The following is a 27,500-nucleotide window of genomic DNA, read 5'->3' on the forward strand; positions in this document are numbered from 1 at the left end:
GTGTGTGTGTGTGTGTGTGTGTGTGTGTGTGTGTGTGTGTGTGTGTGTGTGTGTGTGTGTGTGTGTGTGTGTGTGTGTGTGTGTGTGTGTGTGTGTGTGTGTGTGTGTGTGTGTGTGTGACCGCTGTTTCTCAACAACCACTGGTCCGATCTCATTGAAACTTGCCAGGTATATTGCTGGGGACCTGAGGATGTGCCTTTTCAAGGTTTGATATTAATCGGAGAAGTGCTTCCCAAGTTATGGCCATTTATTTACCAAACCAATGACAGAACACGTTGCTGCGTAGGCGTGGCCAATGCCCCATTTAGTTACCAATGACAGGACACGTTACTGCGTAGGCGTGGCCGTTGGGGATGAGATCCTCAGCCGCGTTCCCCATTACGGGTTACAACGTATGGACTTCCGGATAGTGATGGCTTCCTGTATTCTAATAATTTCTCGATTTCTTATGCGCATTTATAGATAAACACAATGCCCCAATCCAAGCCTGGTGTTGGTGCAGTGGTTAGGGCAGCGGCTTGGGATCCAAAAGGTCCTGAGTTCAAGCCCCGTTGGGCCACTGAATTAATACACCAAGGGGTTGACTCAGCCTGTCATCCTTCAGAGGTCGGCGAAATGAGTACCAGAATACTGGGCCGGTGTATACCCCGGTTAAAATAGGTGTACCATATCCCTGTGTCGTAAGAGGCGACCAGGGTTGCGTCAGGAAGGGCATCCGGTGTAAAACATGTGCCAAATCACTATGCGGATCATACGGATGATCCGCTGTGGCGACCCCTAACGGGAGCAGCCGAAAGAAGAAATAGAAGAAGACAATGCCCCAATCCAGTCGTCGTTTACGAGAGCGAAGGAACGGCCTGTGTGATTGTTTTTTTTTTTTTTTTTTTGCACGTATGGCCACGCACGTACAGGCACGTACATACGGGCACGTACCAGTATTACTAAAACTCCCATCTTGTATGCATGTATGTTCCCGAAATACAGCCAAAACGGTACACGATTGCGCAAAAAATTTCAGGCCACCTTACTCACCATTCGCTTTGGTTGTGCAGTATCAAGTTTCGTTCAAATTGGGCAACGAAAAAATTTATTAAAAAATCAATTCCCGATTCAGTCAAGTACTCTTCAGGATAATTGGATCAATGCAAACAACCTCAGCGGTATAGTTCGTTGGAGCTATCTTGTTTTTTTCTTGAAATTAGTTTTTTTTCATCAACCGCTGTCACAGCAGGAACCCAACGGGTTCACGGGTTGTCCAATAAACTATAAAGCTTAATTTTTGTCAACTGTTCAGGCAATATTATTGAGTGAAGAAAATATTTTGGAATGTGTTGAAACTATAACTTCATTGGGCTCAACGCCGTGCTCGATGTGTCAACTGTTTTTGCAAGTCATGGTGATAAAGTCCACAAGGGTCCTTCTTTTCGGCAATTACGTATGCAGTTTTCTTTTTCACCATTTTGTGCAATCTGCTTTCATCTATCCGAATAAGTGTGTGTGTGTGTGTGTGTGTGTGTGTGTGTGTGTGTGTGTGTGTGTGTGTGTGTGTGTGTGTGTGTGTGTGTGTGTGTGTGTGTGTGTGTGTGTGTGTGTGTGTGTGTGTGTGTGTGTGTGCGCGCGTGTGTGTGCGTGCGGTCCTCCTTGACTCCAAAACCATGAAACCTAGTTGCCTGAAACTTTGCATGCATACTAATGCATGAGTGGAAATTGGGTGTTTGAGGTAATTAAAACACTTATTTTGAAAATAATTAACGGCCTTATTTAATTACATCCTTTATCAAGCCCATCCTCAGCCACCTCACTCTCTATGTGTTCTTAAGACACCTCCTGTGTTACCTGTTTTTTGTCCTGCTCAACCATGCCTTGACTTGGAACAGACCACAACGATTTCTTAACGATAAAGTTTTTTTCACTTTCCTCACTTCCATCATCAAATATTACTTACTAAAAAAAACATATCATCTAACAGCTCATCATACCTACAAATCGCTGGATACGTTGCAACATTTATAAACACCCGGAAATGCGAGCGTTCGTGGCTTTATTTAATCTCCACACATACGATAAGCTCGAGAATCTCTTAAACAAAGCCAAATTACAAAATTTAAGCTCCAGAATTGAACTTGGAGATTAAGTTTAGAGATTCTCGAGCTTATTGTTTGTGTGGAAATTAAATAAAGGCACGAACACTGGCGTGTTTTTTTTTTTTCAACAACACAAGGAAAACGCCTTTCCTTCCCTTCCCCTTCCCTCAAGCTAACCTACTCCTGAAGCCCCTCCACTCCACATGGTTCTCTCTGGATGGTGTCCTTGTGTTGTTTAGTATGACCCGTTTGAACGTCCTGTTTAATTTCATTCAATCCTGCACTAATGCCAACATAAGGGCACCATTGCCCCCCTTGTAATGTACTCGATGGACAGGGACGAAGGCTCTGAAGTGGGAACAACAGGTTTAATTCGCACACCGGCACAACACAGCACAGCACAGCATGGGCGGGTCACCTCTCTCTGCTTAACCACACCCCGGTGCACCCATGTATGCATGCATTATCATAAACTACTGATACATCTCATCTCCCCCTCCATTTTTCCTCAAGTGATGGGTTGTATTTGCAAGTTTATGTATTTGCTTGCACTTTTCGCCTATTGATACAGGGTGCTAGACTGTTTTTTGCGAAATCTATTGATTTTCTGTTTTAATCTGAATATGAAGTGAAATGCTGCCTTTAATTATATCAGCACCATCATGCATTAACCTTTCATTTTGGAAAGCTATATTTCCATGTTAGGACTGACAGGATGGCCTTGATGGCTTCCAACCATTTCTTCAAAATCCCCCTGATCAGTTTCAACATCCTGAGAACTTCAGAGTTACTGATGATGGTGGAATCAGTATCTGAATCCCAGCTCATAATACCTTGTTTCTCTATGTAAGCCACCATTTGGATCAAGACGGGTTCCAGGTGTGACGTCTCTGGCGAAAATCGAAAATCGACACTCTAAGGCACTTTGTGATTGGCAAAACAAATTCAAAATGTTTTTTTCCGTTCAAACTTGACCCTGATTAATTATTTTCAACAGTTTTCAGGAAAAAAAATAATTGCATTTGGGTTCCCCTTTGAAGAAGAGTTTCGACCACCGACCGTCAAGTACTTGCCCAGCTGGACGAACATTCTGTTGCATTCGAGGAAGTGCTGCAATCATCGGAGAAGTTCATTTGCTCCATGCATCCAACTACAAGTAAAGCTGGTGTCACTGCTGATGAAGTTCGTTTACTGGAGTTTTTGTCAGAAAAATAAGACAAATACGAACCTGCCTTCTTCAACTGATGGCTTACGTCTGCACATAAAGAGGCCAAACTCGAGTCCCTGTTTAGAGACAGTTGCAACATTAAATGTCCAGAAAATGTTTGTCACGTGGTCTGTGTGCACCATTTTGTTTGCATTTACCGTGAATCGGTTGGTTCCATTCTGTAAGAAAACCTATAATAAGAGAGTGTGTGTGCATGCGTGCGTGCATCAGTGTGTTTCCTCCATAACTCCAAAACCAGGAAACCTATCAGGTTTAAAATTTGCATGCATACTAAGAAACTCCAAGGGAGTGCACAAGTGATAATTTATGGGTGTTTGGGTGAATTAAAATACCCCTTTTAAAGAAATGTAATGGCCTTATTTAATTATATACTTGAATTGGGTACATCCTCGGCCCCCTCGCTGGCATCTTAAGGCGTCCTCAGTTACCTCACTGGGGACTTGATACGCCATTTTGTTCGGCCTGCTCAGCCATGCCTCGACTTGGAACAGGCCGCAACAATTTCTTATTGACAAAGTTTTTCCCCCCCCCCCCCCACTTTCCTCACTCATATTATTGAATGACTGTTCATCATTCCAATGAATCATTGGGGACATTGCAATACTTATAAACGCCCGGAGACACCAGCGTTCATGACTTTATTTCATTTCCGCACATGCTATAACCTTGAGAATCTCTTAAACTAAACTGAATTACAAAATTTAAGCTCCAGAAATGAACTTGGCAGCAGCTCTGACTGTTAGACAAATGAACACTGTTTTTTTTTCAATTCAGACATATTTGACATTTCGGGCATCTCCGGGAGGCGTGCATTTAATATGACAGTTCGGTGATTGCTATCGCCTGCCAAGCCAGCCGTTCCTTATCAACTATTTAATTGGAGTGTTTAAGCCACCTACCGCACGCCCTACAGTCAATAGCGGTACAGTTTGTGTCCCGATCGGGTTGTACAGTTGGAAGTTGCTACAGGGTAGAGGTACATGCATTTCTAAATTGGTTATTTTATGACTGTGTGCTTTACAAGGGTTATATGGTTTATCCTTGTGAGTTACAAAGCAAAATACATTTGATAATGCTGGATTTCCAAGCCGTTCGCCGCATGAACACGTTTTCTGAATTACAGAACCAAATTTTTTTCCATCCATCACGTGATGATTGGCAGCACATCTTTGAAATGTCTATAATGCAACATTGTTTTTTTTAATTTGTTTATTGAAATTTCCTCAAAACAAGGGTGAACGCTCCTAAAGGTTTTTGAGTTGTATAACAGTACGTACTGTAGTCGGTAATCACACTGATTCCAATCAGCCGATTATGGAAAAATTGCCGATATTGGCCCCTGCACCAATATACTGAAGTGTGTGTGTGTGTGTGTGTGTGTGTGTGTGTGTGTGTGTGTGTGTGTGTGTGTGTGTGTGTGTGTGTGTGTGTGTGTGTGTGTGTGTGTGTGTGTGTGTGTGTGTTTAGTTCATAAAGCATAACATGTTCTCTGCTAACTCCCATCTCTTTCTCTCTCTTTCTCTGTCTTTCTCTCTTTGTCCCATCCTTGCTTTACCCCCTCCCAATACAGTGCAGCACCCTCCTCCCACACCTCTCTCTCTCACCCTTCCCCCTTTCTCTCTCTCTCTCTCTCTCTCTCTCTCTCTCTCTCTCTCTCTCTCTCTCTCTCTCTCTCTCTCTCTCTCTCTCTCTCTCTCTCTCTCTCTCTCTCTCTCTACTCCCCCCCATCTCCCTCTCTCTCTTTCTCTGTCTGTGGACATATCTGGATGGGAGTGTGTCTCTGGAAGTGTCCATGTGGTGTTTGTCTCTAGACGGCTTGACTCCGGATGCGTCTGGACCGTGTTTGTCTCCGGATGCATCCGGATGGTATTTGTCTCCGGATGTGTCCAGGTGGTGTTTGTCTCTGTCACTGGACATGTCCATGCGGTGTTTGTTTCCTGACGTGTCCGGGTGGTGTTTATGTCCGGATGGGAGTTTGTCTCCTGACGTGTCCAGGTGGAGTTTGTCTCTGTATGGCTTGGCTCCGGACACGTCCATGCATTGTTTGTCTCCAGGTGGTGTTTATCTCTGGATGTGTCCTGGCAGTGTTTGTTTCCGAGCAGTGTTTATATCTCCGGACATGTCTTGGCGGTGTTTATATCTGGGCGGTATTTATCATATAACTGGTGGAAAATTTATTTCAGACATTATTTTATTTCCATCTTAACTGTTATTCTATGCAGAATCATTTTGATGAGACAGTGTGAATCGTAATTAATGCTCCACCACACATCTGCTTTCCCATTCTCTCACCTCACACTGCCTTACCTTTCCTCACCCTTCCTCACACTCTCTCTCTCTCTCTCTCTCTCTCTCTCTCTCTCTCTCTCTCTCTCTCTCTCTCTCTCTCTCTCTCTCTCTCTCTCTCTCTCTCTCTCTCTCTCTCTCTCTCTCTCCCCCCCCTCCTCGCTCCGCCACCCTCCTCGCTCCGCCACCCTCCTCGCTCCGCCACCCCTCCTCGCTCCGCCACCCCTCCTCGCTCCGCCACCCCTCCTCGCTCCGCCACCCCTCCTCGCTCTCCTCTCTTTCCTCCTCCACCTCTTCACTCTTCCTTTTTTCTCTCCCCCACTTTCTCCCCCCCCCCCTTACTATTCCCGTCAGTAAAGCAACGGGTGGTAATTGCTGGTAATGAATATAACTTGATTGCAAGGTGTTTCAGTGTAAAAATATGATAAAAACATCAACATCGATGAAAGAACTTTTTCTTGATGGCCAAATATAATTTAAATGCAGTTGCTCTAATTCATTGTTATTATTTTCCTCTTTATAATTATTTATTTTCTTCACTCGTTCCTCATGATCACTGTCTATCTTTTTCTGACTGTATTTCCATCACGTTTGACTTTCATCTCTTCACCTTTTAGCTACTTGTTGCATTTTTCTGCCCATCTTCATTACCTTTTCTTCCTTTTCTCTCCCGACCTCTAAATTTACTTTGTGGACATAGATTATGTTGCATTAACAGAATAATGAACTAAAGAAAATCCAATTGTAATTTTGGATTCAGGGAAAGTTTGATAAAGTTCAAGAGCCACAGTGCTAATCACACGCACACTGAGCCGGCATTACAGACTCGCCACGGCGCACGCTGCGCCGCACTAGGCAAGGAAAGATAGACATACTATCATGCCGATGCTTCACAGGCAGGGTGATTCATCAGTGAGCATGCCATCCGTCAAATGGACATTCCGCTGGGTGGCCCATCTACGATCATTAGTTGGAGTATGTTAAAGATTCCACGATGTCCTTCACAAAGAGTACGCGAGCTATCACCGGCACCCTGGCCAAATTACAAATTCCTACCATAACTAACTGCTTGGAAGGCAATGGAAAACTATCTGGAATCACCCTTGTCAAGCAGCCCAGGACTTGCCTTCAGGCAGAGCACAAATCAATCAATCAATCTTCTCAAGCTCTTTGTCGTTTTTTTTTTTTCATTCACAACTTGCAGAGCCTACCGGTCGTTTCGCTGATGGACCAATTAGTCGTCGTATTTGCTAAAACATTTTGGGTGAGAAGTAGAAGGAAAGGAAGATAAATTTACCCATACATAGAGTGCTTTCAGTCCTCACCCTCACCCCAACCCCTCCCCCCCCCTCCCGCTCCCCATACCAGTCCTCACATCCTGCCCCCCCCCCTTTGCCCTTTGCCCCCAATTCGTCCTGATGTCCCTTTCCACTAGAAATGTCTCATACACGATGACAGGCTTTGAGAGACCCCTCTGTTTTTTTCGGGGGGGGGGGGGAGAAAGGAAGGAGGACAAATTTACCTGTGCGAAGAGTGATTTAATCTCAGCGTTGCCCATGTAAAAAAGGAGATTGTAATACCCTCTACCACCACCACCAGGTGCCGCTACACGGTACACATTTACATAGAGAATTTACGCCCCCTCCTGCCCCCCCAAACTCCTGTGTGAGGCTGTGGCCACATAGCCTATGTTACTCCCCACACAAAGTTCTATTTTTACCCTGAGTTTGGAGTTTGTAATTTAAAAGTTGTGGCCGTGCATAAGGAACAAATATAGATAGAGAGAGACGGACAGAGACAGGCAGAATGGTGTTTATATATCTATAGATTGTTATCTTTTGTAATTCCATATTCTCTTGAAGGTATGTGCATCCAGCTTTGATGGTGTGCATCCCTTTTTGTCTTTCACTTTCCTTCTTCCACTTCTTTCAAATTTCTGCATTCTGTCACTATTTATGTGTTTCTTCTACTCACTCGCTCTGCACACCTCAGATTGGGAAATCAGTGCGAACCTCTGGGCTGGCTCCCCTGCCTCACATCTTCTCAGCTTGATGTCGTGGAAGGAAACCAAGGTCTTTAAGGTTATTGAAATATCCCGCAATGAAGCCGAGTTGATAAGTCTATCATTTCGCAATCGCAGACAGGTCGGTGTTCTGTCTGTCTTCTACCGCCTCCTTTCTAGTCTTGCACACTCTGCTCTTTTCGTCCTTTTCCCCCCAAGGTTTATGCAGGGCTCACACGGTCCACCATCAACCCCCTTCTGGTGAAACTACCTAAATACAGGATCACCTCCACTCATTTGTTCCTCTTTTTTTTTTCCCTGCCTATGAAAACAACTTTCACATCTTCAATCTCATTCTTCCCTCCAGGTCTTCAAGCCAGCTGTTCACCACCATCTCAGATCGTCCCCAATCCAAAACGCTGATATTTTCTACCCTCGCTAACCCCACCCCAATCCCTCCTCTCTCCACATTTCCAGTTTTCCCTCCTTGGAGTTTCCTTCTGTATCTATCTTGTCCACCACATGCATCCTCTTTTTCCGCCATTCCTCCCCACACCCATCGTTTGTCAAAGTCTACCTCTATCTTGGCCTTCAACTCTACTGTTCCTTTTTGTCCTGTTACTTTCTGATCAATTAACTGAACTCGCTCTTCCATGAGCCTTGACTATCTATGCAAAAAAGGTGACAAATCATGTTTTTAGAGTTTGCTTTACCCACCAGACTACCAACATATAATGTGTTTTGGAATTTTTTTTTAACGTTCTCATGAATATTGTTTTGGTTTAAAAGGATTGCATTCTTTTAATTGCAGAGATGAGTTTGTTTTCCTTCGACCATATATATCCCATTATATTTTGCAGTTGTCAATAAGCCCGTGAAAACCTGTCGGTTGGGAGAAATCACTACTGATAGAGGTTGTCAAGGTATGCACTGGTATACAATAGCACGGGTGTTATGAGTTCTGCTCATTTACTTTCATGAAGTATATTATAACTCATGTTGATACCTTGCAATGATTATTATCTTATACTGCCTGTTAAATCGTCTATTCACAAAGCAGCTCACATCAATATTTCTAAAAATACAATAAGCATTGTATATCTTTATTCAAATTCAGATCCCATTTAATTGCTGTCGAAGTTTGTCCACCTACTGTTACAAAACATATCATGGAATCATTTTTCATTAATGAGTGAATGCACTTGATACAGTCAACTTCGATTGTTCTTTCAATCAAACATGCTTCACGGCAGCTCAGAGGCAATTTCACTTTTACCAAACTTTACTGCCATCCATAATAATTGGAGCAACTTTAAAGGGACAATGGATTTATGTGGTTGAATGTCTCTATAGAAGCGCAACATTGAATTGTCCGACGAATCCATTGTCGAACAAAGAACTGATTAACAAAAATAAAGATGGCTTTTCCTGTCCACCGACACTACGTCTCCGGCCTTTTATGACCACAAGAAATGGAAGCATTGGAGGCCGTTATCCCCCATCGTCTCTTCTTTAAGATACGGGAACATGTATGATTACATATTCTATGATAACATGAAATAGAAGAAAAATCATGCTTTATGTATATTTACAAGATCATAACATGGCAGTTAAATGTGCTAATGTCCTTTAATGTCACAAGGCCTTTCTTTACCAATTGTCTTGCGCATGGGAAAATCTACAAAACAATATAATACAATATAAGTTGGGTCACCCGATCAAGATCGAGTTACTTAGACTTCAGTGAAGTATCAAGAATATTGTTGTGAACTGAGATAAATAAGCATACTCACAAATACATGAACACTGTGAAAAGGAGGAAAACACACCAACAGCAGGTTTGAGGGGCACATGAGAGGGACAATTGGTGGAAGAATGGGGGAGATTCCATTGGGAATTAATCTCAGTAAGGAAAAGTTAAAGACTCGTGACCATATTAAACTCGTTAATAAATAAGCTGACAGATCGAATGAAACTTGATGAGGCAGCAGGGCACAGATCGAGTTCCATCACAGCACTTGCTGCACAACCTGTGAGCAACAAGTGTCGACTGCCACAAAACTGCTGATCACCAGTTCTCTGCCCTGCTGATCACCAGTTCTCTGTCCTGCTGATCACCAGTTAGGAGGTTTTCTGCTTCATGTTTTTGTTCTTTTTTGAGGTTTAATGGTGCTTTCAGAGTCAGAGTCTGGTTCAACAGACTCATGGTTCCTGGCAGATCTAAAATGTTAATCCCCATCTCTCTAAAATTTTGGAAAAGATGCCAACTGTATCCCTCATAAAGTAGGCATTTTTTTAAAAGATGGTTCAAATCTTCAAGCCTCCTGCAATGTTCACAGTACCCCATAGGCATAGGGTGACATCCTATTCTATGAAGGTATGAATTGAGGTGACAGTGTCCGATTCATAACCTACAGAGAGCTACCTCTCTTCCTCTCTCCAGGGAAGCCTGGTAAGCTTTACTGGAGGTATCACATCCAGGTGCACCTTGTAACAGAATCTTCCCTTCGTGCTGGTGTCCCACGCACTGAAATTACCATTTTTTCACAGTCGGGTCCTTCACTAAACTAGCAATTTTTGAGGGGCCCAGAGGGATTTGGGTACATTATCAATTTTAAGGGTTTGCTTCGCTGCCAGATCACAGGCCTCATTCCCACCAATGTAGGAGGTTTGCAGTCAGGATCAGGAATAATAACTCCAATAAATAAGATTCATCGGATGTCTGTCTGTCTTCACGTTTTTTGCATGGACCGACAACCACCAAATTTGCTACACAGACCAAGTCAGACCCAGGGGTTGTCCTAAGTGTATTTTCATCCACAACCGAAGCCTTTAAAGACCCCAAAAAACCATAAGACCTTTCTTTTACATGCTTGAGAGATTAAAATACATCCTTGAGAGAAGACTTTTTACATGCTTAGGAGATGAGACCCATAAGACCCTTAAGACCATTGAATTCCCCGAACACAATTAAGACACTTTAAAATCCAGAATACCCCAAAAACTCTTTGGACCCCAAAGACGGTTAAGATTCCTAAGACTCTTGAAGGCCCTTTAAGACACCCAAGTCTTTAGAAGACCCTTAAGACTCCCAAGACTCAGAGCCAGAAGACCCTTAAGAACTGTAAGACCCCAAAGACGTTTTAAGACCTCAAAGATCCTTAAGACCCCAATGACCTGGAAGACCCCTAAGACCTTAAAGACCCTTAATACCTCAAAGACACTTAAAAACCCAAGACCCTTAAGACCCCTTTTCCCACTGGTGTTCTGGCTCTCCTGCCCCCTACACAGTTCCCCCCATCCCGACCCCATCGGTTCTCCTGCCCCCGATCCGCCTGCCCCATTCTCAGCCCTGCCGGTTCTCCTGCTTCTCCCACTTCTCAGTAACCCCCCCCCCCAAGCTCAAGCAACGCTGGGTAACTCTGCTAGTCCATAATATAAAAGGAGCTCAGTATCGGTGTGCCTGTGCTGGTCCATCCCTACCTGTGTGCGGCCGTCAGGCTGTCCGCTCCCTCAGGGAGCGGGTGCTTCTATTAGATAATAAAGTGAGTGGGTGTACGTGTGCATATTTGAAGAGACAAGTGTTTCCTGAGAACAATAAACTAAGTGACCTCTTTGTAGTGTCTCGGGTTTTCATTTCATTAATGTTTTAAAATTCCCCGTGCTTTGAGGCTAAATAAAGCTAAGCCCTTTTGGGCTATCCCACGATTTATTGTCGTGATATCTTTTTTTTTGTGATATCACTTTTGATTGGCTGACATAATTTGAGACTCCGCTAAAAAAAATCGGACAAAATTAGACGTTTTTGGACAAACAATGCATTTTAAAGAACTAAATAGATGTCACTTTCGGACCAGGGGATTGCTTATTCGTAAGGTCTATTCGACATATGTTTGCATTTTCAGAGGTCCACTTCAAGGTGTTTTGAATGAAATTGGGAAAAATCTGGGGGAAAATGAATGTTTTCAAAAATCTGGGGGGAAATTAATGTTTTCAAAAATCTGGGGGGAACTGAATGTTTTAAAAAATCTGGGGGAAATGAATGTTTTCAAAAATCTGGGGGGAAATGAATGTTTTAAAAAAATCTGGGGGAAATGAATGTTTTCAAAAATCTGGGGGGAAATGAATGTTTTCAAAAATCTGGGGGAAATTAATGTTTTCAAAAATCTGGGGAAATGAATGTTTTCAAAAATCTGGGGGAAATTAATGTTTTCAAAAATCTGGGGAAATTAATGTTTTCAAAAATCTGGGGGAAATTAATGTTTTCAAAAATCTGGGGGGAAATTAAGTTTTCAAAAATCTGGGGTTAATGAATGTTTTCAAAAATCTGGGGGGAAATGAATGTTTTCAAAAATCTGGGGGGAAATGAATGTTTTCAAAAATCTGGGGTTAATGAATGTTTTCAAAAATCTGGGGGGAAATGAATGTTTTCAAAAATCTGGGGGGAAATGAATGTTTTCAAAAATCTGGGGGGAAATGAACAGATCATATTGCTGTTTCATGAGACGCATGCATACCATCTATATAGGACCTCTTTTAAATCTCTTCCCAGCGACGGGGAAAGGAGGAGCGGGATAGGGTGAGAGAGGAAATCCTGATTTCTACATCGAGAGGGGGAAGAGGAAATCTATAGAAAGAGGGGGAGGGGAAGGTCAATGGAGTTCTGTCATAGCTACTTTGAAAGCTTTTGTAATGCAGTACTATATATAGGACTCATTTTAAATTGGGGGGTGGGAAGGAAGGGGGAGAGTTAGAGTGGGGGAGGGAAGGAAAGAGTAGGGAGAGGAGCAGTTGGGGATTGGGGGAGGGAAGGGGGAGATTGCTGATGTCTTAAATTCACATTTTACATATGGCATTTCCACTGTCGCTGACATACGTGGTTTAAGATTGGGCAGGAGGGAAGGGGAGAGTGGAGATGGGGAGAAAGGGTGGGGAAGAGGGGAAAGAAGAAAGGGGGAGAGTGGAGGTGGAGAGGAAAGGAGGGAGGGAGGGGAATGGTTTAGGTTGGGAGTCTGGAGAGTGGAGAATGGGTGGGGGTGTGAATCTGGAGGGAGGAGAAGGAGTGGGGTGGGTGCAGTGGGAGGGGAGTGGGGTGGGAGGAGGGACCCGCCATTCCCCGGCAACGCCGAATACCTTTGCTGGTTTTAACGAAAGAAGCCCACTGACCCTGTGATGTCTCACTGATGGAACGCACATAAATTATTTATTAAAGAGCGAAGTATGTGTAAAGTTCTGATGTTAATGACAGAGAGGTAAATGTTCGAAGAGAAGGATTGGTTTTATTGCGGTTCCAGAATCATTGCGCACCAAGCAAAGTGAAGCACCAGAATGCACCATGCCCCGGCACTCTCCCACTTTACCAAACCACACACCATCACTTCCGGTCCAATGCACACAAAGTAAAACCAGCAAACGAATGTAATACCATTACAATACCAGATAGGAAACTGAAACCATTAACATCAGACAACCAAAATGTTTATAGATCAAGAAGACATGACATCTTCACGGCTCGCCCAGACCTCATATGGACCGTTGTCAGGCTCTGCGAAGAAGGCAACATGTGACTACAACTGGCAATATTGCTAGGAAGTTGACAATTCTAACCCTAACAGCTAACCCTAACCCTAACAAATATAACCCTAACCCTAACAGCTAACCCTAAGAGACACTGAACAATGCTACGCTTACATTGAAGTGGAAGTGTGATCTGGAAGTGTGATTTGTGTCACAGTCATGGTTCACAGGTTCAACACTGGACCCTGCAAGATGGTTCCCCATTCCTGTTCACGGTGCATTCAGAATTCTATTTTTGGCTCATAGGTTGATGGGATATTCCAACACATTCTGGAAGCTCCTGAACGTGAATTTGATTGTGTCGGAGTGTTTGACTAAATGGTGATACAAGAAAATATGAGCGTGGCTCTTCACGTTAGGAGAGGACCGTGGTCGGCTCCCATCAATGGTTGTCATAGTTCTGAATGTGAACTCCTCGTCCAGAGTAGAGGCACAACATTTCATGTGCCTGAACATGATGATCGTGGTAGAGTTTTTGAGAGTGGTGACGACTCTCCAGCTCCCTGTGTACGACACCTTCATCATCATGTGTTTTTTTTTTTTTTTTGTATACCTTGGCGAGGCTCATATGAGAGCTAACTCACAACTCACAGCAAGGAGGCATGAGGCAAGAGGGGCGGGAGTGGAAGGGACAAAACAGTGGGGAACAGACACATTAGGTGAACTGTGTAAGGGAGAGGGATGGGGATGGGACAGGGAACATGGCAAAGAGAAGATGGACATTACAGGGACTTTCAGGAAGGAAAGCAGGGGAATTGAAGGAAGTGGGCTTGGGTGGATTATCGGGGGTAGAAAAGATCGAGGATTTGGATGGGGGAAGATAAGAGGTGGTGGTGAACAGCTGTTTTGAAAGCCTGGAGGGAAGAATGGGAAAGAATAGAGTGAGGAAGTTTATTCCAAAGGCGGGAAAAAACAGGAATGAAAGAGTGAAGATGAGCAGTGATTCGTGATTTTGGTAGTTTTACCAGAAGGGGGTTGTTGGCGGACCTTGAGCGCCCTGTGGAAATGTGGTTGGGACAAATCGCAGAGAGAGCAGGGAGGGCAAGGCTGGAGAGGAGTCGGGAGAAGACAGAAAGACCACCGACCAACCTGCGGTGATTGAGCGAGAGGCCCAAAGACTCAGCTTCATTGTGGGAGATACCGATGATCTTAAATGCCCTGGTTTCGACAGTGTGAAGCCGAGAAAGGTGGGAGGCAGGAGCACCAGCCCAGAGGGGAGAGCAGTACTCCATCAGGCTACGGACAAAAGCTTTGTAAGTGGTCAGGAGCTCAAGAGGGCCGAGGAAGGACTTTGCACGACGGAGGATTCCCAGTCGGCGACTGGCTTTTGAGGCGAGGTTGGAAATGTGACTTTCCCAGGAAAGGTCATGGCAGATAGTGAGACCCAGAAGCTTGAAAGAAAAGACTTCTTCCAGAGGATTGTTGAGAAAGTGGATGGGGGGGTTTCCAAACGGTCCTTTCGAAGAGACATAGTGAGAGTGTGAGATTTGTCTGGATTGAAAGACATGTTCCACGTGTTGGACCAGTTTGTGATTTTATCCAGATCTGCAGTGAGCGAAGAAGCTGCTGCTTGCCGGTCTGAGGGATGACAGATGGTATGGCAGAGGGTGGAGTCGTCGACAAAGAGAAATAGAGGATTTTCCAGAGAGTCCGAGAGATCATTGATGAAAACCAGAAAAAGAACAGGGCTCAGAACGCTACCTTGAGGAACTCCAGCCTGCACAGGAAGAGGGGATGAAAGAACTCCATTTAGGGCCACACGTTGTCTGTGACAGGAGAGGAAGTCTGCGAGCCATGAGTGGAGATGGCCTTGAATACCATGGGAAGAGAGTTTGGTGAGTAGTGCAGGGTGCCAGACTGTGTCAAAAGCACGTGATATGTCCAGGGATACGGCTCAGATTTCCTGTCTGCATTGAGGACCTCCATCCATTGATGGGAGAGCAGAAGCAGCATATCCAGGGTGGAGTGACCTTGTCTGAAACCAAATTGATGATTGGAAATCAAGCCATTGGAGAAGAGGAAGGATTTCATGTCTGAAGCGATGATGGATTCCATAACCTTGCTGATGATTGGGAGAAGGCTGATTGGTCTGCAGTTACAGGGATCTGTTTTTGCACCTTTTTATGCAGGGCAGTGATGTTAGCAGATTTCCAAGCAGATGGCAGATGACCTTGGGCAAATGAGAGGGTGAATAGAACAGAGAGAGGGTGAGCAAGAGCAGAAGAGCAGGCCTTGAGGACACGTGGGCTGATGCCGTCTGGACCGGTTGCAGAATCTGACTCGAGGTTTGAAAGCAAGCTCTCCACCTTGTCAGGAGAAAAGGATACAGAGTCCAGGGACAGTTGGGTGCGACTGGGTAAAGTGGGTAGAGATAGTGATGGATTTAGGACACAAGATTTAGGTGCAAACACCGAGTTTAGGCATTCAGCTTTTTCACGTGTGGTATCAGCAGTGCGGCCATTTGAGGTAAGGGAGGGGATGGAGGGGGAACATACACCAGAAACAGATTTGATTAAACGCCACCAGGATTTTGAGGAGGGAGAGAGGTTTGAGAGTTCAGACTTGAGATGAGAAAGATGTTGTTTTCTGGCTCTGCTGAGGGTAGATACACACTTGTTCCGAGCTTTGTGGAAGGAACTGAGATTGCCCTCAGTTGGGTTTGCTTTCCATGAGGCAAAGGCAAGTTGTTTCAGGACAACTGCCTCGCCAAAAGTTTCAGTAAACCAAGGGCGGGAGGAAGGGTAAGACAACTGAACACGAGAGGGGATAAATCTGTGCATGAGGGAGAGCAAGTTTCTTTGAAAGAATTCCCAGGATGAGTTGATGCTTGAGAAAGTAGTGATAGGAGACCAGTCTGTAAGTTTGATGGCTGCTCGGAGACCCTGCCAGTCGGCTTGAGTGAAATGCCGGACTCGACGGCGGTGAGGTGGTTCTCTGATAACAGCCAGAGAGATGTCCACTTTGACAAGGACATGGTCAGAAGAACCGATTGGAGCGGAGGAAGAGCAGCAGATATTGTCAGGGAAATTTGTCAAAATCAGATCCAGAAGAGATGGAGTACCATTGGTTGAGATCCGGGTCGGGAAGTTGACCGATTGAGTCAGTCCCAATGAGTCGCAGAAAGCTTTTGCTGAGGTGCCATGGCAGGTGAGAGAGGTACCCACACCTAGCCAACTGGTGTGATGACAATTTAAGTCATCACATAAGAGGAAGAGAGAGTTTGGATGAGAAGATAGAAGATGGTCCATGTTTTCGGATAGTGAGGTGTAGATGGAGTCATCACTGTTCGGTGGATGGTACAGTACACATATAAACATGAGGTGGGAGTGGAGGGGAAGCCGAAGCCAGAGGTATTCCTGGGGGTGTGGGGGAGTGAGAGCAGTGCATGGAGAGTGAGGAATAGTCTTTGATGAAGAGAGCAACACCTCCACCAGGACGAGGCTCATGTCTGTCATACCGTAAGAGGGAGTAACCGGGGAGAGATACTTGGGAGTCAGACACGTCTTGGGAAAGGAAAGTTTCTGTTAGGCAGATAATGTCTGGTTTGTCAGTGGCAACCTGTATGGAAAGATCTGAAAGGTTTGAGCGGATGCCCCGGATATTTGAGGTCCACACTTTTAATGAAGAGGTAGGGGAGGAGGATTTGGGTGCAGGAGGTGGAGGGGGAGGGGGGAGGGTAGGACAAGGGATGAGGGGGGAGGTAAGGAGGCTTGTTGAAAGAGTGTGGGGTATTGCAGAATAGGGAGGGGAGGGGGCCGAATGAGGAGGAGAAAAGGCTCTGTGGTGCTGGGGGAGAGGGGGGACAAGAGACAAGGAAGAAGGCAGTTGAGGATTTGAGGAGGTGGAGTGAAGAGATGGAGGTGAGAGGGCAGTGGAGGGAGGCAGCTTGGTGGATGAGAGGGGGGCAACTTTGAGAAGGATGAGTGAGGGGGATGAAAGGTGGGAGAAAGGCTAGGGGGGAATTTTTGAGAGAGGTGAGAGGGAGGCTTGGAGGGAGAAGAGTGGGATGGTTGCTTTGAGAGTGAGGGGTGAGGGGGGTGAGTTGGCACTGAAGTTGGAAAAAAAGAATGGTTGATGGAAAGCGAACATCCATGGCAAACTGTGGTTTTTAAAAGTTTTAGGTCAGAGATGCGATTTAACACAATTCTTGATGGATGCAATGAAGGCGAATTCAGAGAATGGAGAGAAGAAGCGCTGTAACAGTTGGATTTTTTTAGGCAAGGAATGAAGGAGAGCTCGAAATGAGAGCAGTCTGTTAAAATAGCAGAAGAGTAGTGCATTGTGAAACAGTAAAGAGTACCACATGTGTGAGAGAGGAAGATGAAGCATTATAAGATCGTTTTTGTTGTTAATATTAATGTTTGAGAGAGTTCAACAGATTAGGTCATGGAAGTGTAGCGATTTTGGTTGGTAATCATGATTCCACCTTTCTCCCCATTAGTAGTTGAGCAGGATTGGTCAAGTTGGAGCTCACCGGTGAAATGAGGACCATGATCACTTATTAATGTATCAGTAATTCTGAATTCAGAGAAGATTTGTCCCAGAATCGTAATAATCGTTTGGCTGCGGGCAGACTCAGGCAGTTTGTGTCGGTGGGGCAGTGATCAATGGCTTATCAACAATTGTCAACAATGGTTTATGATCTGTGAGCACATTGAAACTGTGACCGTGAAGGTAAGTATGGAAATGTTTGCTACCAATCACGATAGTGAATAGCTCATGTTCAATGTAAGCGTAGCATTGTTTAGTATCTCTTAGGGTTTTGCTTGCCACTGACCTTAACTGATTTCCATGTAGCTGAAGCAATGCTCCCCCAAGGCCCCAAAGACTGACATCACATTGGAGGTAGACCGGCTCCTCTGGCTGATAGTAGTGAAGAAGAGATGTGTCTGACACTTCCTTCTTCAGATAACAAAATACAATTTGATGGTGCGACTCCCATAGGAATTTAGAATCCTTTTTGAGAGGTCTTTGAGAGCAGCAGATTTCACACTAAAACCCTTGATGAAGCATGACAAATATGTTATGAAGCCGATGAAATGTTTAAGTTTGACGTTGTTCTCAGGTTTTGGAATAGCTCTGAGATCTTGAACCTTCTCTGGCTCTGGCCATGTTCCTTGTCTGTCATAAACATTCTTGAAAAAGATGATGTCAGTCTTCTTGATGTATCATTTGTTTGAATCGAAACCCAGGTCTTCGTGCCGTGCTGTTTTCATCAGCGCATCAAGGTTCCCATCATGCTCCTCCTCAGTGGCGCCAAAGACGGTGATATCGTCTGCTATGCCAATTGCACCACTGCAATTCTGGAGAACAGGGTCCATTTATATCTGAAAAATTTCCATGGTTTCCTCACGGTCCAAATGGCAACCGTTGGAAGCAATACCGACCCACTGGGGTCTGAAAAGTAAGAAGTTGTTGGCTCTCGCTATCAAGTCGTAGATGAATAACCTGACTTGGCATCAAGTTTCAGGAAGTACTTCGCTCCTGCAAATTTGTGATGGATCCCTTTCATTGTAGGTATTTTGTGGTACAGATGAATAAGGGCACGGTTAAAATGCTTTGGGTCCAAACAAATACGGATATTGCCGCCTTTTTGGTGATGTATGTGAGAGAGCTCATCCATTCATTCAGTTCCTGGATATGCCATATGACTCCCTGTTGAACCATGTTGTCAAGTTCTGACTGAATTTTGTCCTTGAGAGCAATAGGGGTTCTACGTGATGGGTCAACATGCGGCGGGATATTTGGGTCCAAGGCAATCCAGGCTCCGGCCTTCCTGGGAAATACGGCACCATGCTCCAAATGTGTGCCACGTCCAACATGCCACTCATGCCATGAACCTCCCACGGTGCTTCCTCATAATGCTCACGTGGGGCACATATTGTGCCCCGTGAGCCCCCACCCGCAGTGGTCAAACCCACTGGCCGTGCCTCCAGCATGACCCCCGCACAGCACACCCTGTGCAACATGTGTTATGCCGTGTTTCCAAATATGGCTCACTCCAACACCCCTGGTGGTCTGGCACGCACTCTACCACGGGGTCCCTATGTGACCCCTACCTGCAGTCTCGGTGTTTCCAGATAATCTGCCAATTAGCACTGGAAACACTGTGGGAATTTATCTAATTCCTGGCTCCTTTCCTCCAAGGCTCTTTGGGAATGCAATTGGCCCCCCAATTTTCCTCACTATCCCATCCCTCTCCAAAGAGCTTTTCGGAACAATAAAACATGCTCAACTGGCAGCGTTTTCTTTTTTCCCACCGGGTCCTGTATAAAACCTGACTGAAGCATTTAAAATCCCACCTATCTACCTGCCAAAGGCCTGCATGCACACATGCTCACACGTGTTTCATCGGCTTTATGATTTTGCACCACTCGGTCGGCTCACCCTGAACTGGACTCAAACCTGTAACACTATGGGGAAGCCATGTTAAGTTTAAAACTAAACCGCCAGTCTCTGACGGCTCTCCCAATAGTGTTCCTCCAACCTCCTCGTGTCCCATTCCAGCCACACCCATGCACACCAGCGCTACACTCACTCTCTCACTTTCCCTCATGCATGCGCACTCGCCTGTGCACTCATTCCCTTCCCCTACCAAGACCAACATGCACAAGCCACGTAGTTTCAACATCGCAGTTCGGTGACTTACAGTGTGCCGAGGTGCCCTGCTTGTGCCCTGGCCACAGCGTTTCCACCACATCGACCTGCACCGCCTGCCCAAGTGCGAGTTTGGACACTGCACATGCAGGACCCGTATAACACACACACACACACACACACACACACACACACACACACACACACACACACACACACACACACACACACACACCAGTGGAGAGTCCCTTTAGAAACCCCACACTCCCTGTTCATACCATTTGTGCCCACATACCTGCCGTTGGCAGCAAATCCTGGCTGCACCCCATGATTGTGAAACACCATCGGCTCCCATTGCACAGATATGCACACCTGTGGGATCACGCTTGCCCTGCACAAATTTTCCACTGCACGTGCCCCCAATTTCCTCCCTTCCTGCACTCTCCGTTCCCTCCTGTACTACTCCCATTTTAAATAATAGATTCTCGCACTCCGGCTTCATACAAACTGTCTATCTGGCGTTCTATCTCTGCTTTCACTACCTCCCATGGTCCTGTTTCTTCCTTAACCCTTAATGGCTCTTTTTGCGGCACCCCCTCTACATTACCCCTGGCCTCACCAGTCGCCATCACGTGCTGTGTGTCCCACACAAATGCCACGTTCTCTGTCATTTGCCGCTGCTCGCCAAGGCATGCTTCGGCTATCCCACCAAGTCTTGCCTGCCCATCCCTTGCCTCCGCTCTCCCCATGCCCAATTTTGCCTCCATGTCAGCCTTCATCTCAGCCTATCCAACCCTCATGTCACTGTTTAATACAGCCCTTATCTTTGCCTGTCCCGCATCCATTATCCTGTTCATATCCGTCATTATCTCCATGAATTGCTTCCTTTGTTCTGGCGTAAAAACGATGTCCAACCTGCCTGTACCCACATGGTCCTGCCCATCTTGGTTCAACATATCTGTTTTCTTTTCAATCTGCACCCTTGCTGTGCTCTGTTATCAAATTTTGAATTTGTTCAATCCTGACTCCAAATGTTACAGAGTCAGGGAGGCCAAAAAGTGGCCTCACTCAGACCCGCTCCTCAACCTTTGGCCCTGAAGCCGACGAGCCGCAGATAACTCGGCCACACGATGGGTTGCTAAGCAACCACATATGCCATCTGAAACAACTAAATCTGGTAGGATCCCCACCCACAAATCTCGAATCACCTTCCTGGTGATTTAGTTATTTCAGGTGGGTAAACATGCTCTCGATGCCCGACCTTTGTCTATTAATTAGGTACGGCTGAGCAGAACCGTAAGTAGGACATCTCGTCTGACTGTTGCGAATCAATGGGGTACAACCTTCCATCTATTTATATTACACACTATGTCCAACCAATGTAGGAAACAGGTGAGCGAGCAGCTTTGGAAAGTCTATATATATTTTTTAACAAAAGTACATATTTACAGTAAGTATTTACAAGAAGCAGTGTCACAAAGAAAGAGTCTTAACCCCTATCACATAAAAGAACCCCTTAAACATTCAGCCTTAACACTAAAACCACAACACTGGCACACCTCATTCAACCGGTAAAATTAGACAAGGTGGATAGATAGAGGAAGAATAAAAATCGGTGCGTATTTTCGACCCCTTGCTCACCTACACATGAGCCGGCAGGCCCACGTGGGTCCCAACGTAAAGGGAGGAGGGGGGGAAATGGAGGAGAGAGAGAGAGAGAGAGAGAGAGAGAGAGAGAGAGAGAGAGAGAGAGAGAGAGAGAGAGAGAGAGAGAGAGAGAGAGAGAGAGAGAGAGAGAGAGAGAGAGAGAGAGGGGGAGAGGGGGAGAGGGGGAGAGGGGGAGAGGGGGAGAGGGGGAGAGGGGGAGAGGGGGAGAGGGAGAGGGAGAGGGGGAGACGAACACGAACACGAACATGAACATGAACAATGATGGTGTGGTGAAGTGTATCGGTTGAGGTGCAAGTTTTTGCAGTGTGTGCACAAAAGGAAACAGGGTGCGAGTCAGTAACCCTGCCCGGGTGGGTCAATGGGTAACCGTTGCTACTCTGTGTTCCCTGCCGGGTCACGAAGCAAACGTCGAGCTCGATTTACGTCTCAAGTAGACCAATTAGAAAGTCGGGATAGCAAGAAAAGATCATGTGAATCAGCAAGTCTGGTCGCTGCATCCAAGGAACTTGCACTGCCCATCCACTTTCTCCATCTTGGCACCAGGCTGCTTGACTCGCAGATAAGAGATTCACCCTTGTGGAAGCTCATTCTGGTGACGCAGCTAAACTCAGACGTGAAGTAGCCCAGACGTCTGGAAAATTACTGGCTTATATTCCTCCTGGGCGGGGTGTGGCCTTTGGTAGCAAGGGTTAGCACAGCATCCTTTGACCCTCGTGTTCCACTTTCTTATTGGTGTGCGTGTCCCTTTACTTGTCCGTAGCTGTTTACAGGGTCGGCCATGCAACCTCCACTCACCTGCCAAGGGTGTGATCATTTAGCTTTTCCCCTCACTGCAGCGCTTGGGCTGGAATGGCTTGTGTGGCAGCGATGGTGGCGCTGAACTGGCGCAGTGTGGATAGCGCAGGTAACGCTGGAATGGTCTTGCAGGACAGTGATAGTCGTGCTGATATGTCACGGCGCGGAGGACCCAGACATCACCGGATTGGTTTTGAATGTAATGTAATGTAATGTAATGTGTGTCTGCATGTTGCTCTGTGTGCATGGTTGTGCTGCAGGAAAGTGTGGGGAAGGAGAGGTTAAAGAGGGATGGAGACAGGGATTAGAAAGGATGGAGATTTTTTAAGAGGGAAGAATTACAAAGGGAGGGATTCGGACCTGTTGTACGCGCACAACGCATTTTCCTGTCCACTGATACGAGGGGATGGATACCCTATCTAAACAGAATTACTCTGGAAAGATCTAAATTAGTGTTTTCTTCTGTCTTGAGTGTGACACCAGCCAGTGTCTTTCCTGCAACCACAACAACATGTTCATAAAAAGCTACCTCATGTAATCACTTTGTTTTATTATCATACAACAAATATGATTGTAACATATGCTCATGTGAATGCCTTTTTAATCTATTGTTGTTTGTATATGCTTCCCAATAGCTATACCCCAGTCATTACCATCACCACCAATAATCTCAGCACAGCTTGGTTCCAACCACACGGTCCAGTTACGGTGCAGTTTTCAGTCTCCACAAAGCTACTCCACACTGGCTTTCATGGTGGTGTGGTGGCTGCGAGCACGAAGAGGGGAGATGGAGGAACTCCATCGGGAAACAAAGCTACGCACTTACTTTCTGCTTGATCTGGATGGCATCAATATCCGCCTTGGTGACAGGGTATTGGTTTTGGAGTTGGCACACAAAATTGCACGCACCTTGCGCAATAGTTTTCAGATACTTGTTTCCATTTGCCTCTTGTTTTTTTTTTTGTTGTTTTTTTTTGCATGCATTGACTCAACTCGCACACCTGTTTCAATGTCGTGAAGTTTTATACTTGTACTCTTACTGTATTTAATATTACATCCAGTTAGACAATATAATTTGTGAAGAGGTGGGAAGGAAAGTATAAAATTTGCAACATGAATTGTTTAGCCACAAATTTATTTGATGCATACATCATGTTTGGAGCCAACACCTGGTAAATTTTCAAAACTGCAACATCAGCAAAATACTTGATCCTTAGAATACTTAAAATTGTTTCTCAGGTTTCATCCTCCCTTTGGTTGTTTTGATACATGTTGTCATGGTGAGTTCCTGAAAGTGAATATTGTTTGTGTTCTTTTTTTTGGGGGGGGTGGGGGGGTCAAAAATGGTCCCTTATCATTGACCGTTTTTTTGCTTTGGAAATATATGACCCAGTCTCGTACAACGTATCAAATGTGGAACTCTCAGTCAGTATAACTTTGTGATCGCATTCCTCCCACCGAGTTGTCCGAGGTGGTGTAGAATCTAACAGAAAGCAAAATTTGCTGTACATTGTAGTAGTGCTGATGCTACACAGGCAGGATATTTCACCATGAACAGGAACTGTCACTTTAAGGATTGGGTCTCAAGTCGTTTACCTCCTTGCACCTGCTTGTGAATCTCATTATGTTTTTCAAGTTAGACTTTTTGAGTTCATATGATGATGAAACTTACAAAGCTCGAGTAAAGTTGTAGATGTGCAAAGGCATGGAAATGATGGGCTCTCAGGTTCAAATCCCATATACACTCGTGATGTACCCATTTTTTTTAATCTTCAATGGTGAGGCTCCAGGAGGAGCACATACATGTATCATGAGCAGGACGAGGATGTCATTCATGCAAAAATACACTGATCTGTTCGAATATCCTCCCTTGTCCTGCTCATGATTCATGTGCTGTACGTGCTCCTCCTGGAGCCTTAAATCACTGGAAAAAAAAACCTGTCCTCCTCAACACACCAAACAAATAAGAGATTTAACTTGTTATAATGAACTGTACTTTTTATTTCCCTCCTAGTCTTGATCTTGTATGCATACGTGCATCACAGTGCCTTGTATTCTCCTCTTATTTCATCAAATGTTTTCATTTGTATCAAATCGCACACCACAACACCATATAAATCTTTGTCTTAGACTAAGAAGCTACTCTCATTGCACACTTTCATATCATCATAGGTGTCTGTGCTTCACAGAGCTATAGGTAATCACTTGATGAATGTTTCTGTTTGCAGGTGCAATGCGCCGTGACGTGCTTGATACTCGATCATCCCAATGCTCACAGCCCTCCATCCACAAGCCAAGAGTTTTTAGCTGGAATAAATGTACTAGCCTTTTTTATGCCTATTGTCATGAAACTTTAGCTTTTTATAAGCAATTCTAACCAACGTACAAATAATAATGGGAAGTGAAAAGAGTATACTTTGCCTTCTCTATCTTTTGTTTGCTTGTCAGTTTCTCTCGGCCAACCAGTGAATGAAACATGAGGAGTTCCTTTCCAAATAAAACGGGAGTTTGAGATCTCTACGGTGCAAGTTGAACAAGTTAATTCTTTCGTAATGGTCGTTGTCATTCATAAACAGCACGAGGCTGCATGGTTAGCATCGGTTTTTGCAAGGGTGCAGCTGTGCCACTGATGCAGTGCCCCTTGTGGATTTAGAGCATTAATTTGGAATTTATTCAAGGTGCTGATGATAACTCACCTACTCTTCGCAAAAGACGTCGTAGGATTTTTAACATCCATCAAGTAATGCTGGCAGATGGGACGTCCAGTTTAACGTCCATGTTGATGCATCGCCCTGCCTGTGAAATACCAGAATGACAGTTTAGAGCTGGATGGAGATTTGAACCCATGATAACTCAGAGGTGAGGGCGCTGTACTTCTCGGCTATCCTACCAGCCTGCTGGAATGGTAAAAGCACACCAGTTGAATATGACAGTTAGTCACGACAGCACTATAGTCACTTCTTCAACTTCAGCTCAGATTCCAATTAATTATGCAACAAAACATTTTTTCCTGTACTTGGACATTACCCAACAGAGTGACCTTTTTGCACAAATCATCGAAGGGCTACATTTTCTCATACATTTTTTGATTACTTAATCTTGAATTTTTATTTATTTATTTCCTTTTAATTCACTGTTTCTTCAGTTTGTCGAATGGATGTTTTCATCATTATTATACTTTAATGAGCTATCAGGCACTTGGTGTCATTCAACGGAAAGAAGAATGTGTCGTTCGACTTCAATTGTCAATAACTACGCGTCACAAACCTCAGATAATCGTGTACTCTTGGTTTCTCCATCCCGCAGGTTAATCCAGCTTCTCTGCAGCTGCTTGCAGATGGCTCCGAACATCCGATAACTCTGGAAAGTACCGTCCCTATCCCCTGTCCTATTCATGGGAAACCTTGCAAACTCAACTTCAAGCTGGTTTCAAATCATTCCGGTTTGTACTTGTACTACACCAAAAAGTATTTCACCATTGCTTCAATATAATTACAGTGAAGGTCTTCAATTTTTTTCCTCTTACATATTTGAGGTGATTGTCCATATACATATATTACTTTATTCATGCCATTGACGAATTGACAAGGACATGGAAAGTTTAAAAAAAAAAAAAACTTAGCAGACCATGTAAGCCGTCACAAATGACCTCCATAGGCAGTAATTATATATATATGTATATATATATATATATATATATATATATATATATACATATATATATATATATATATATATATATATATATATATATGTACTGCATATGTATACAGTATATATGTACTGTATATGTATGTATATGTACTGTATATGTATGTATATGTACTGTATGTATATGTACTGTATATATACATATATATATATATATATATATATATACATATATATATATATATACATATATATATATACATACATGTATATATATTATATATATATATATATATATATATATATACATATATATATATATATATATATATATATATATATATATACAGTACATATATATATATATATATACAGTACATATACATACATATATATACAGTACATATATATATATATATATATATATACAGTACATATACAGTACATATATATACAGTACATATATATACAGTACATATATATACAGTATATATACAGTACATATACATACAGTACATATACATATAGTACATATATACTGTATACATATGCAGTACATATATGCATGTACAGTACATATCTCCATATACATATACAGTACATGTGTACATATATACATATACAGTACAAATACATATATATATATACAGTATATATATATATATATATATACAGTATATATATATATACTTATACAGTACATATATATATACTTATACAGTACATATATATATATATATATATATATATATATATATATATATATATATATATATATATATATATATATATATATATACATATATATATATATATATATACATACATATATATATATACATATATATATATACATACATATATATATATATATATATATATATATATATATATATATATATATATATACATATATATATATATATACATATATATATATATATATATATATATATACATATATATATACATATATATATATATATACATATATATACATATATATATATATACATATATATATATATATATATATATATATATATATATATATATATATATATATACAGTACATATACATACATATATATATATATATACATACAGTACATATACATACATATATACAGTATATATACAGTACATATACATACAGTACATATACATATAGTACATATATACTGTATACATATGCAGTACATATATGCATGTACAGTACATATCTCCATATACATATACAGTACATGTGTACATATATACATATACAGTACAAATACATATATATATATATATACAGTATATATATACATTTACATATAGTGTACATGTATGTACATATACAGTACATATATATATATATATATATACTTATACAGTACATATATATATACTCATACAGTACATATATATATATATATATATATATATATATATATATATATATATATATATATATATATATATATATATATATATATATATATATATATATATATACATACAGGACAACTCGAGAAGTTTCAAAGAGAAATCGTCACCCGTTTGACTATAATTATTCGGTGTTGCGGATGAATACAAATATGGCCTGGCGCACAAGTTTACTTACATGCAA

General features: G+C 43.2%; 1 protein-coding gene across 8 annotated transcripts in view; it reads left to right on the forward strand.

Annotated features, from left to right (window-relative positions):
* The window catches only part of VWDE (von Willebrand factor D and EGF domains), a 304,919-nt gene that overhangs the window by 133,504 nt on the left and 143,915 nt on the right, over positions 1-27,500 (forward strand). For 7 of the 8 annotated variants that reach the window (XR_015056095.1, XR_015056094.1, XM_085873161.1 and 4 more), the window contains 4 exons: positions 8,461-8,523; positions 22,873-23,108; positions 24,466-24,555; positions 25,544-25,679. Coding sequence is in view for 6 of the 8 variants with exons in the window: in XM_085873161.1 (XP_085729287.1) it covers positions 8,461-8,523; positions 22,873-23,108; positions 24,466-24,555; positions 25,544-25,679 (525 nt within the window). In the remaining 2 variants the exon portion in view is untranslated. Of the gene's footprint in view, positions 1-5,964; positions 7,680-8,460; positions 8,524-22,872; positions 23,109-24,465; positions 24,556-25,543; positions 25,680-27,500 lie in introns of those variants that run through there. The other variant, XM_085873163.1, reaches the window with a different exon arrangement.

This window comes from Eptatretus burgeri, chromosome 3, assembly GCF_056783735.1.
Source record: "Eptatretus burgeri isolate ZD-2024b chromosome 3, Ebu_testis_v1, whole genome shotgun sequence".
Classification (NCBI taxonomy): Eukaryota; Metazoa; Chordata; class Myxini; order Myxiniformes; family Myxinidae; genus Eptatretus; species Eptatretus burgeri.